General features: G+C 34.3%; 1 protein-coding gene across 3 annotated transcripts in view; it reads right to left on the reverse strand.

Annotated features, from left to right (window-relative positions):
• LOC138709421 (uncharacterized) overlaps positions 1–14,161 on the reverse strand; it is a 68,222-nt gene extending 54,061 nt beyond the window's left edge. For 2 of the 3 annotated variants that reach the window (XM_069840171.1, XM_069840172.1), the window contains exons 1-3: positions 14,020–14,155; positions 1,047–1,234; positions 799–911 (exon numbers count right to left, since the gene is read on the reverse strand). In XM_069840171.1, the coding sequence (XP_069696272.1) occupies positions 799–900 (102 nt within the window). In that variant the 5' untranslated portion in view covers positions 901–911; positions 1,047–1,234; positions 14,020–14,155. Of the gene's footprint in view, positions 1–798; positions 912–1,046; positions 1,235–14,019 lie in introns of all 3 variants that reach the window. The other variant, XM_069840174.1, reaches the window with a different exon arrangement.
• Positions 14,162–14,434: the final 273 nt, after the last annotated feature.

Raw genomic sequence — 14,434 nt, forward strand, 5'->3', positions numbered from 1 at the left:
TATTTTGGATAACGGTTTGTGATACTTTATCCACTATATTAAGGACTTCTGAGAGTTGTAGTTTAGACGATTCTAACAGGGTGATGCTTTTGGACACGATTTTAAAATCAGAGTCAGTGAACGCAATATCTTCCAATATTCAGAAGGCAATGATTTTACAGCTGCAACAGCGGAACTGTCTGTGCTATCCAATGCATCAATTACCTCCATTATTTTACTGTAATGTTCTGCATAATTCTTGTCTGCGCTGAACAAATGTTAAGCTTTGACTATTCCAACTACGGTAATGCAAAAACAAGTGCTTACATAGGTATACATTAGCTGTAGCTGCTATATCTATTTGGACCGGTCACATCTCTTAACATGAACTGCTTATACTAAGACCGGGCGGTCGCTCACCTCCTCTATACTACCGTACATCGGCAACCTGATTGCATGCTGCGTGTAGCAATTCAACGAAGTCTACTTATGAATAATTTCAAGTTAGAAATATGGTCGAGCATAAAAAGTCGTATGAAACTTGCCTATAATGGTAATTAAGACGCTCGTATGAAAATTATGAAACTCGCTCGCGCTCGTTTCATAAACATACTCGCGTCTTAATTACTACCATTATAAGCTTGTTGCATAATGTACTATTGCATTTCAAAAAAATTGAATGTGTGATGAAATATCTGCTTAGTCTATTACTAGGATAACAAATTAACACGCACACACATTATGCTAAAATACGGATATTTATGTAGAATATCAGTTACATATAATTTCGAGGAACTGATATAAAATAAATAGACTTACCGCTACAAAGTTTGAAGCTGACTGGAGTTCTGAATAACCGCCTAGTGACTCCACAAGTGGCTCCCTTCCATACTTCCCCAGATCAATAACGCTTTTAGTCATTAGAGGTCGATCTATGAAAAAGCATAGAATGGCGCGATATTGAATATTCCATTGTAACATTTAAATATGATTTATGCTACCTTTCAAATATTCCAGTCAAATATTTCAACACTAATTCAATAGAGATTAATACTGCACTTCATTACCGGCTAGTTGTTTTGTATCTTTCCACTGCTATTGTGTGCTGCCACTTTACAACTGTCATCTCATCTGACAATTCTTCATATATTGTCATGTCAGAAGATATTACGCCATATCTTGATGTTCGTTCCGATATTTACTATCAGCGTTGATAAGTTGGGATTTTACAGCTCTTTTGTTTTTGTGTAGACGCCTGTAACACAAGTCATGCATTGTTTACCATTGAAGTTTACCAAACTCGCTCAGTTTATTTGACCATTTTTTATACCAGCGTTTTTCAATATTTTCAATGTGTAACACCCTTGATCAGTGATGTCAAAGCAAGCGCATTTTTCTGACTTTGACGTCGTGCGCGGGCAGCAAGCGCTAAGTATGGAAAGAGGAAGGGTTGTGTATATGAATAAGCAACCTGTTGGATTACGAAAACAGTGGTGCACAAACTTCAAACGGAACGTGAAATTTTATGTCGTTATTTTTATATGGCTTCTTTCTGTTTAATATTATTTATATTGTCTGTAAAACAAAAGTACTAACACTGATTTCTTAATATTGCACTTGTGTTTTAAATCTTAATAACATAATAGAGAGTTAAGAAGGAATATTCACTTAAATTCCATAATAGTATAATATTATACTGTATTAAGTGGATGAAACACAACATTCATAAAGAAAGTGATATTCAAAAAAAAAAAAAGAGATTGACTATGACATGATAAGTTGGAATTTATATTCATAGTATCTTTAGCTTACAAAAGTAATCAATAAACTAATCAAAACAATATTACAGTACAAAGCAAAGTTACCTAGGTATTGTATCTGTTTTAAGTGTAACTAATATTACATAACAAAACTCTTATCGCATTATGCTTTTAAGGTGATATTTGTGAGCAACTTCCTATCATCAGAATATTAAATTATTTTCTCAAAATCTGCTGAAGCTATAGAGCTGACATTTTTACAACACATGGGCACGTATCTTTTGGTTATGATGTAACAGTAGTTGCTTTGTTAATTCATTTCCTTACAAATAATTTCCATGCGAATATTTTCAAAATTTTCAATACACCATCTTCAGTAATACGTATGTATATGCGGTATATTAGATTTACGAAAACATTCTGTAAGGCTACTAAATAAATAGGCCTATACCTGAAAATTTCACTTTAAAAAAATTGAAAAAATATTTCTTTTGAATAAAAAATCAAACTTGTGAAAAATGAGCATTAAAATTAAAACTTACATTCTTATAATGCACTTATACTTCTCAGGCAAATCTAAAAATTAACATGGATACAGTTTTAATAAGTTCTCTTCCCTTTATCTATTGAATCAGTGCTGGCCATCCGTGTATATAGCTCGACCAAGCGGCATATACCACCTCTTTCGTCTGTCTCTTTCCTTTCCGCTGTAAAGCGCTCAGGCTCTCCTGGGCTCTAAAGCGCGCGCTTGCTCCTGTGGGCATCAATTGACATGCCTGCCCTAGATCATATATGTAACAGATAACTCATCGCTATGTTAAAATTGGCAGCACTTTGAAGAGAACAACCGCCAGGATCGCCACCCGTCCGCCGTAAACGAACACGAGATGGCAGTATAGTCGCTAATGCAATTCAAATGGGAATTATGACGTGACTCCTTATGTAACAACTAGATGGCAGCGTAGTAAACCTGACAAAAGTTGTTAACGTCAAAGCCTATAAGGCCGACCTATCTGTTACATATATGATCTAGGGTGAGACACTAAAAGTGTACATTAAAATTCCGCGGCACAATCACATAATCTAAACCAGTGGTTCCAGCCAGGTGGAATTTCGAGGGTTTTAGAGGGAATATGTTTACTGAACGTTGACTCTTATGGAATAACATTTTTACTACTCTTTTCACTTTCATTTTTCCAGTTTTCGCTATGATAACCATTACTGTTTTAATTTTCTCGCGGCACACCAGCGTAACATTCAAAGCACACTAGTGTACCGCGGACCACCGGTTGAAAATGACTGATTTATACATATATTACGATTTTTTTAGACCTCTACCATTATACAGGGTGATTCACGAGGATTTACCGTCACTTAGGGAGCTTATTTCCGAAGTCATTCTGAGCAAAAATTGTCTGTAGTAATGTCACGAGAGGTCTGAGATCTGCCGATAAATCCACTCGCTTCTCTAGTGGATTTATCTGGGAAATCTCAGACCTCGAGTGACATTTGTTAGGACTATTTCGTGAATAAAATAAAAATGTAAATAATATATCCCTAAAATTCGATCACAAAATGTTAATAATTGTATATTTACGAATACTTAACCTATCCAGGCATTGTGAAGTTGAAATAGATGAATATCGATTACTGCAATAAAGAAATTCGATGTTATTATTCAGTAATGCCAATTGCGAAAAGCGAAATACAGGTTTAACAATGTTAATTACATGAACTGCACTTTTCTCTTATTATTATAACATAAATACATATGCATTATCTGCTGAAATCATAGTTTAATTTACAATTTTATAATATAATTACAGTACCCTGATTAATGCATTAATTAAATGAAGAATTGTACAGCAATGCTTATGTATTCACAGCGAGACATGTTGCTACACAATGAAGCCATCTCTGTATAGATAATTAAAACACGAATTTTATTACTCCATACGGAAGGCAGTTTGATCAAAGACCTTGTATTTATTTCTATGCAAGGTCTTTGGGTTTGATATGCGATGATGTTACATAAATTTGAACATCTGACTTTCTATTAACTGTTTAATTTCATTCACAAAATACAAATTTTACAGGCTACAATTATAGGTTAATTGTGGGAGCAAGACCAATGTCAGCTGTTCCTTATTTCGACCTTTACTCGTGCTACAGGAAAGCATTTTTATAGCTCGACAAACGCATTCTCGCTGTAGTGTGTAACGGAACTAAAACTGCACCTACACAGTTCAATATTCCAATCGCGTATGCGTGCAATATTGAAAGAATCAAGTTTAAAAGGTACGTTCAATTAAGATACGTGAAGATTTTGTGTTTACATGGTGCGCCGTTTTGAAAGTCGTCATCATTGCGTAAATATATTAATTAATATTAAATATCAATCTTGCATTTATTGCTTTAAAGTTGAAAGGACAATTTAACAGTGTATGCATCTTAATGTATTCATGATCATCAATTTACGGGGAAACAATTGACGACAACGACTAAACCAGATAACGACCATGCGATAAATTGATAGCGATAAATCTAGCTGCAAAAATTATCGCAAAGTATGACTGTGATTGATTGGAATTCAAAATTTCATTACACTTCATTGGTTGAAAATGGAATGACATCATGGAAATAGTCATATAAACATTTGTCCTAATCTCAATATTTTCAGAGTTACACTAATTTGAACTTGTTTGTAAAATACCCTTTTTTCTTTAGTTTTAAGAGTAAAAAAATATTACAAATACAGAATGATCTATTAAGAAGTATAATTTCTTTAATTGGCTAGTGTTCTGAAGCTAAAATTTAATATTTAATGTATGTTGTTAATTGCTTTGTACAGATTTTGTTTTTCAATTTTTAACTAAATATTACATCATTCTTACGCACTTATTACAAAAATTATTGCAAATCATATGACTTTAGGAACTTGATTCTTTAGAGTTTAATTATGCATCCTAATAAACAGTCTTGAAGAACTTACAAGAATGACGTGATTTGTAACAATTGTTGTGATGAATGCGTAATAAAATATAATTTTGTAGTTAAATATCGAAAAAAAATCTGTACGAAGCAACTATGGAATTCACAACACATTTTCAGCTTCAGAATACTAGCTAATTAAAGAAACGATACTCCTGAATAGTTGATTCTTTATCTGCAATATTCTTTTACTATTAAAACTCAAGAATAATGGTATTTTACAAACAACTTCAAATTAACGTAACTCTGAAAATATTGAGAATAGGATAAATGTTTATATGACATTTTTTGCTCAGAATGTCTTCGGAAATCAGCTCTGTAAGGGACGATGAATTCTCGTGAGTCACTCTGTATTTTAAGCTTGTTTTCTTCCAAAACAACGCCAATCCTTGTCTAAAAGTTTGTGTTATTGTGCATGTCACTTGAAAACTCACTCAGTCCGTAGATCGGTGGTTAAAAAACTAGACCAGTCCTTTCACGAAAATGGACTGAACGCATTTACTGCCGTAAGTAAATCTGCAATCTCAGTTGAGAACGGATACATTACTTCTTGCACTTATATTGATATTGGTATCTCCTTTTCTGCTTCTATAATATTGCTAGCTTCGGATTTGTGTATACATATGTATTTAGCAAAGTCATTAGAAATTCTCGTCCATGTTCAGACTCATTTGGAATTTCTGCCTTCACCATTTCAAGTAACAGGGAGTTATGATGGGACCGAAGGCCCTACTGGGTATGCATGGCTTACCGCGATCTATAATGAAAGGAACGTCTTCAAGAGCTCTTAATAGAACTGTCTTGTATTATACTGTAATTTAAAAAAGATTGCTTCAATTACACTGCTCAAAATAATTAGAGGAACACGTGTATTAAATTGAATAAGTTAGTGTTTTTTAAGCTGTGATGCTGAAAATTGAACAATATGTAAATTGGAACATTAATTTAATCTATGGATACAAATTTTAAAGATCCATGGCCTAAATACAGAGTAATTACCTGTAATAACAAATATGAAGAAATCTTTGATTACGGAAGGCACTGACAACTTCTAATTGGTAAGCTTTCTGACGTTGCTATAGTGACGAATGCTGATTATTGCCTTGTTTATTAAAGTCTCTGACAAAATGAGGCTGTTACCAGGGATTTCCTAAGGGAGAATGAAATTGAGGTAATGGAGTGGCCAGTGATCAGCCCAGTTCTCAACCCTATTGAACACTTGTGGGGTATTCTGGATAGGGAAGTCAGGAACCGACATCAAGCTCCACAAACCCTGCAGAAACTTGGAGATGCTCTAAAAAAGGAATGAGAGAATATCCCTCAAGAGGAAGTACAGAATCTCATAGGGAGCATACCACGAAGATGCCAAGCTGTCATCGAATGTCGTGAAAACCATACACGATACTAGACCTTTATAATGGGTGTTTAAGTTTGATAAGTAAGGACAAGATTCAATTTCTTATGCAGTGCAATGTTTTAAAAAGTTGTTTGTTGACATTATTCATTTGTTTTTATTGGCATGGAGATAAATGTGGCCATAAATAACCATAAATAATATACTTTATTAATTTCATGTCTGTACCTTTATCCAATGAAAAAATATTTAAATAATTCATAGTGTTCCTGTAATTGTTTTGAGCAGTGTATTATTTTATTAATATAGTCGAATTTTAAAGAGTGGTTTTCTGTTATTTCTTATAATATTTAATTTTCGCGGTTTAGAAATTATTATAATGTATTAGGTAGATCTTATTTTTATATTGGTAATAAGGTTATCATTATATTTCCTTTTATAAAAAATATAGACTACACAAGTAGAGGTAAGTATACTGAAAATATTACGCCTAAGTATTTTTAATTCTAATATCATAATATAATTGTTCCTTTTTTAATTCAATTAAATTATTGAATATAAGCAAAATCTGTATCATAGTTAGCTGAAACGCTTACACACAAATGAATATACACTGGACTCTCCTAAGTTCGTCAAAACAGAATTGAAAGTTCAGTCCAATGAGGGTAGTGGATGTGGCAGATAAAATGAATACAAATTCTTATTGGTTATCCATCAACGAATACAGTACTATACTTGCATTTCCTGCCCGCCCGAGACTTGTGTATGCGCTTCTAGTACCACTGTGGGTTTCGACAGTTCCGTCAAACAAACGACACAATATTCCCAAATAGAAAAAGAAGAGTTCATTAATTTAAAATTAGTGATCAATATGGATGTCCTAATCAATAAAATATTCTGTTTTCCTTCAACAAAAGTATCACTACAAGACACAGAACCAATTCCCATTCAAATGGAAAACCCATTTCTTAGTGCCCCTATAGGGGCGTGTATAATTCTCCTACGTAAGCAGTCGAACTATGGTACACGTACCAAATAACGCCACCTTAACACTTCAGTCACTTTTGCTCTGGAAATAAGTTATGTACAAACACGAAAATTATGAAATAGAAACTGTAATCTTATCTTTACAAAATAGCACAATGAAAATGGATATATTATATACCGAACAAGAATTAGAACTCAAATAGGAAAACTTTGTAAACTGGTGTTATTAGGAACAGGTTGTCCAATTAACGCCACCTATTTTCTAGTAACCTATACACTTATAATTGTTAATGAATTATTTTTCCAAAGCAACACAAATTGAACTAAGCGACTAAATTTGAGTTTCTGTTAATAAAAGATACAAAATCACTCAATATTAATGAAAGATTCTTGATCTGAAACTGAAACACCAGATGGATTAGGAAAATATGTTTTCCAGTGACTCCAAACTTTAAAAAAAAGAGACAATGTGACACAGTAGAAAGTTATTAAACACAAAAGCATTTACCTTAGTTTAATATGAATGTTTTCCAATAAGTAAAACACAAAAATTAAGTTACGTAAAAAAAAATAAGAGTTCGATAAGCAATTGAACCAATATCATCACTGCACATTCTGAACATTTGTAAGTTGAAAGCTTAGTGATTTTCCTGATGTTTTCACACTGATGCTGTATTGTCATCCTTAGTACTAACATAACCTAAAATTTTGTCTGTAGATCTTTAACTCCACGGCGTTAAAGCGCTACTGAGTACTTGATAACATGACATGCCTGTTTCTCTAACGTTTTCAAATTTTATAGATAGCAAATACTTTCTATACATAGAAGAATGTTTAAGGATCAAGAAAATATATAGTTTAATATAGTTATTATTTGCTCAACACACAAAATAAAATATTGCCTCTTATCTTGATATAAGAAGAGCTATTCACTATCAACACACAACAGGAAAATGATGGAATATAATGTCACTCGTAAATGTCAGCGGACAGCTAGTAACTCATTTCATCACTAGATTGCAAGTGAATGCAGGCTACAGTAGTGCACTACCGTAAACTTGTGTCGTTAACAAATTTTAATAGGGTGGCGTTAAAGGTATACATGGCGTTATTTGGCTCAGGGACCTTATAGGATTTCGAACTTGATTCTGTCGAACTTAAAAGCTTCGACTGTACATACCTAAAACATACTAACCATCGGAAGTTTCCTAGTACCAGGTACCATCATATAATTCATGTCAGGGTAGTTAGAATATATATTTCGTTGAGAACTTTCTTTTTAATTACAGAATATGATTTTAATGACACCACAAGACAAAATTTGGGAGCTTTCAATTCACAACTACAAAGAGTATGTCACTAAGCAATTGAAGAGTGTGATATCAAAATGAAGCTTTACACACTAATATGCAATGCTAAATTTGCATGTGCTGTCAGCAACAATAATGATCTCCCATCTTTACTGACATCGTGTACCAATAGCAACCGTCGCCAGTTAAATACGTTGCACATGATACATTCACATTAGGAACGCTACCCGTGTGGTAAATATTGTTGGTATTCTGTGAGCTAGACGAATTTTCATTTACAAAGTAATCAGTAAATTTATCTCTGATAGTGTCACTAGACTTTCTTCTCTTGTGGTGTCACAAGCTGTTACTTTGTTATCGACATCTGTGACAGCTAAGGTATGCTCAAACATATAACAATCTCTAACACGTAAAAAATTGTGTAGCACACAACTAACTTTATATAAATCCCACAAGGGTAGCTGCCCTTCAGTAAGGGTTGCCAAAAGACACAGCATACTAAACAAATAAAAATAAAAATAAATATTTGTGTTATCAGTATTTATGATTATTATTTTAAAATGGAAGCTACCCTTGGGAAAGTACTTTTATTCAATAATTATTAGTAATCCATTTTGAATCTTGCGTACACCACTTTTAACACTTGAATATAATTAATTGATGAACTAGTGGACTTACTCGTGTTAATATAACCAGAGGACACAATACATTTACATACGCCGATCACATAACCAATACTAACCATACATACAATAACATAAATACGGACATGGAAATCCTACACACACTACCCAAGAACCAAAAACTCAAAACACTAGAACAATACGAAATATACAAACACACTAAAACACACCCCGATCAAATCCTCAACACACAGATAAATTTCAGTACACACACACTATTCGGCTCTACACTTCAACACCTTCCAACAATAAAACACATCCTCCTAACAGGCAGAGAAGTCCGAGATGACGCCGCGATTTAGTAGGCTCTGATGATGGTGCGTGAAGCACTGAAACAGCTGTAAGCCGGACAAATATTACATATTTAACACGAGTAAGTCCACTAGTTCATCAATTAATTATTAGTAATCAGATAGAATATAAAGAAATTTAGGTGTACAGGTGATTACGTAAAATCTGAACAGAATGTTTCATTACGTCTACAGCAATAATTTTCAAAAATTTTAAAGGAATTCCAAAAGACTTAAAACATTCAACTGAGAATTTTGGAATTGTTCCCCTTGCTCTGTCCTTGTATATGAAAATAATCCCTAAAGTATTGAATTGTAGACTCATAGATGGTCTTCTTTTCTTCATATACTGCTATGGGTTGTTGAACTGCAGTTTCAAAGCGCACGGTGGGATCGATGATAATTGCTCTGTCATTTCCTCTATCAATGGCAATGATGTCAACTTGCCGAGAACTTCCATCTTTTGCAAGGCAGTGGACTTCTTGGTGAACCTCGTAGAAGGAAGGAAGACTCTTAGCAATAAGTTCTCGTATTGCATGGTGTCTAGTATTCCGGATGAGAGTTCCATGTTGGCAGAATCCCAGGATGTGGGGTAAGGTTTCTATCTCAGTGCAATGTCTGCACTGGGAGCCATCCTGGCATGGCTCGCACGTTTGACACTTGTCCTATCATTTTAATTGCTTCCTTCCACTCGGATACAGAGAGACCATCCCTTGTTTTTATCCAACGGTTAGCTGGCGTGTATTCCTGAAATAATGACACACCTCTGCCTTTCTGCTTGAGTGTGCATCATTTCTTGCATTCCTCATCTATACCAATAATAAATCTGTAGCCGAAATTTTTCTGGTAATTTTCGATCTTCCAAAAATAATTGGTCCTAACATATATAATTAACCACCCTAAAACCGAAAATCGCTTTTTTGACATTTTTGTTTGTATGTCTGTCTGTCTGTTACCTTTTCACGCAATAATGGCTGAACGGATTTCGATGAAAATTGGAATATAAATTAAGTTCGTTGTAACTTAGATTTTAGGCTATATGGCATTGAAAATACATTATTTAAAAGGGGGTTATAAGGGGGCCTGAATTAAATAAATCGAAATATCTCGCTTAATATTGATTTTTGTGAAAAATGTTACATAACAAAACTTTCTTTAAAAATCATTTCCGATAAGTTTTATTCTTTGTAAAATTTTGATAGACTTATATTTAATGAAATAAATGAGTTTTAAAATTAAAATAATTGCCATCTATGGCCGTGTAATGACATAAAAAACAAATGACTTCGTCTATAAGGGGCCTTGGACAACAATCGAAAGCTATGAAAGATAGCCTACAGAGAATGTTTCTGTGTTTGTATGAAGTAATATCGGAAGCTAAATTAACCGATTTGTATAATTAATTATTATTTCACCATTGGAAAGTGTAGTTTCTCTAGATGGACATAATGCTATAATGTTATTACAGTAACTTCTGAGTGAACCGAGGACAGGTAAGATTAAAATAGCTTCTTATGCACAGAAAACTTGATAGGCATTCGTTCCCTGTATTTCCTAAAATAATTTTTATGACCAAATGAGTGATCTCTGGATCAAAATGATCGCATTTTAATTTTTTTAATACAATTTAAGTAACATAATAAACGATTTATCCTTATGTCAAACACGAATGTTCCCTGGATCAAATGTCCTATTTTAATTATGTAATTACTTTATATTTATTTCTAACAGGTGCAGCGGAGCGCACGGTTACGGCTAGTGTCTTAATATTTTTCTCAGCGTTATTTTCTTAGTCTCTGCAAGCAATTGTTGTCTTCTTATGCCCAATTTATTAAGTCAGTTATTAGCCTCGGCTTCTAGATTTCTTGATGCATTAACAAGACAGTTATTAATGGTTTGCAACGTAAAGCAGGAGAGTAAATGAATGTATACATCCCGCCCCATGGTGGTCTAAGGTAGGAGTTCAACTTTTTGACACCGCCCTTCACATGTCACATTTTCCGTGCGACGCCTCTGTAGCAACCCCCCCCCCTCCTAAAAATAATGTCCAAATTCAATTTGGTGGTACTTTTAAAATAAAATAGTTATTTACATTCTTAACTTGTATTCTTTTAAATGTGAAAATACATAATTAGTAGGATGTTGCGTTTCACTTTATACATTTTACTTTCCCCTTAAAGCCGTGATCCCCCTGATAAAGACCAGAGACACACGGTTTGAGAACCTTTGGTCTAAGGCGCCATATCTAGTTTTCTCAGCCCCTAACTCCCCTGCAAGGACGCGTTTTCGCGTACCTTTTCATGTTTCTCCTTCCATTTCACCCTCATTCATTCATTCACCTCAGCACAACGACTTGAGCAGAAAATAATAGACGCTAGCACGAAACTGCGGTGTTATACAGAGTGATTTATATAGAACTGACACATTTCTTTCATTAATTGTTTCAAAACGAATTGTGCTAGCGACAACTTATTATACCTAAAATGTAGAGGAATTTTGGGAGATTATTTACCTCTATAGCAAATGTTGTCTGGCGTTGTCAAATCCGGAGATCTCGGTGGCCACAGGTTCCTGGAAATTATTCGCTCGTCACATAACCGGATAAATGGAACCATGCTTCATCTGTAAACCGTGTGATGGACAATATGGCAGGATTTTGCACAATGAACGTCTGAAACCAACAGCAGAATGTTCTGGAGTTTCGATTCCTTGTCACCTTGTCACTAGATGCGCAGATGTTTATGTTTTATTCCTATTGTTGGCAGCTGTTTTCGACATTTTGTGTCAACGTGAAAATGCAGTACACATTAAATCAACGACTCTTCCTTGTGAAGCAATACTGGATTACGAATTCAATTACAGCTACTCAAAGGGCATACCAGAGAGAATTTGGTGTTCGCAATCCTCCCAAAAGAAACACAATACTGGGACTGGTAAACAAATTGGAAACAACTGGATCTCTGGTGAGTGAAAAGGGCAAGCATCGTTCATCTAGGCTTCCCACGGTTGTTGTTGACGTAAGAGCACGACTGGAGCAGTCACCCAAAAAATCATTAAGACGTTTGTCGCAGGAGACAGGGTAGACCTACTCAATGTGTCAGAGAGCCTAAAGCCATATAGGGTTACGGTTGTTCATCAGCTACAGGAACCAGATAAGGATAAAAGATTGAATTACTGTCGTTGGTTTCAGACGTTCATTGTGCAAAATCCTGCCATATTGTCCATCACATGGTTCACAGATGAAGCATGGTTCCATTTATCCGGTTATGTGACGACCGAATAATTTCCAGGAACCTGTGGCCACCGAGATCTCCGGATTTGACAACGCCAGACAACATTTGCTATAGAGGTAAATAATCTCCCAAAATTCCTCTACATTTTAGGTATAATAAGTTGTCGCTAGCACAATTCGTTTTGAAACAATTAATGAAAGAAATGTGTCAGTTCTATATAAATCACTCTGTATATTTAAACTAAAGCAACATCACAGCGATTCCTATATAGCTACTGTATATAATTCTGATCTTCGCAATGAAAATTAAACATAACGTAAACGTTAGCTTAAAAATGTAAACGTTACGGTAAAAACAATAACATTCACGATGGGAACATAAACATAACCGCAAAGATACTTGGTAACCATGGAAACATAACAACGACGTCATTTCCTCATATTCTATTGTATACTTCAGAGCTCCACGATTGTGTACTGTTTGCAAATCACGTAAACATAAGCATGAAAGTTTGGAGTTTGCAAACTTTCATGTAAACGTATAACGGCAATGTTAATGTCAGTGTTTATGTGAATCATTGTGAATGATCCTATTTGGTAACCTGGGTGCAAACTTCTGTGTTTATTTTTCATTTCATTTCATTTATTTAATACTATACACTTGAACTACATTAGGCATTGCAGCCCGAAAGAGCAGAAGCTCGTGGTCGGGCGCAGTTCAGATCAGTTATAAAAAATATATACAAAATTAAGAGAGTTCATTGAGCACAATAACTTAATAAATGGTATATACAAATAGAAAATGCAAAAGTACATGAATATTAGAGTATAAATTTTTAAGTCAATTAGCTTAAACAATTAAATAATTAATCTGATTTGTTTCTTAAATCTATGTGTGTTCAGTGTACTTAGCTCAGGGTAAGCTCTAAGTAATGTATTATATATTTTGGGTCCAAAATTTATGCTGTGTTTTAATCCAGCAGTTGTGTGGCATTTGGGAGTATTTAGAAAGAAACTGTAGTTTTGTCTCGTATGGTATTCATGAGGATCAAATTTAAATTTATTGTGGTTTTTATTGAAGTAAATCAGCAACGTTTGTTTATAAATTTGTTCTAGATTTGATACAACAAATTCCTGAAAAATTAATTTTGTAGGGTAATCAAAAGGTTTATATAGACAAATTTTGATAATTCTTTTTTGGAGCAAATTTAAAGGATGGAGAGTCGATTTTGCCATTCCTCCCCAACCTAATATGCCATACTGAATTATTGATTGAAACAGAGCTAAGTACACAGTACGCAGAACATAAATAGGTAAATAAGAGCACGGTTATGTTTAATTTTCATTGTGGATGGGCCTTAAACGCGAAGTGTTTAATAGGAAATTTATCCAGTGGAATAAAATGAAAAAATATGTAGGTAAATCATTCTTACCTGCGGATATATGTTGTGTTGGCAGGAACCTTTCATCGCACACGTGTGGATAGCTTTGAAACTCCAGAGCAACTGCGAACTGTGACGAACACAGCACTTAATCTGCTACAATTGCCATTGCCCATTTTTCCCTTTGTTCAAACACATTCATAATAGATTACACATCCATAAAACGCTACAAAGTAAATGACTCCTATCATTACTACAGTATATTACGCCCACATTCCGACAATGTCAGTCTCTATAGATTATTTATCTTGTATGTAGGCCTACATCCGTTTTGAGAGTTCCTTTTCATAATATTACAATAAATCATGCAATATTAGCTTCGCTTGTGCCAGAAATACATGTTTGTTTTTATCATCATGATCAAAAACTGCTGAGGGTATAGTAGTCCGTCACGTTTGGATACAGT

Source organism: Periplaneta americana, chromosome 11 (assembly GCF_040183065.1).
Source record: "Periplaneta americana isolate PAMFEO1 chromosome 11, P.americana_PAMFEO1_priV1, whole genome shotgun sequence".
NCBI lineage: Eukaryota > Metazoa > Arthropoda > Insecta > Blattodea > Blattidae > Periplaneta > Periplaneta americana.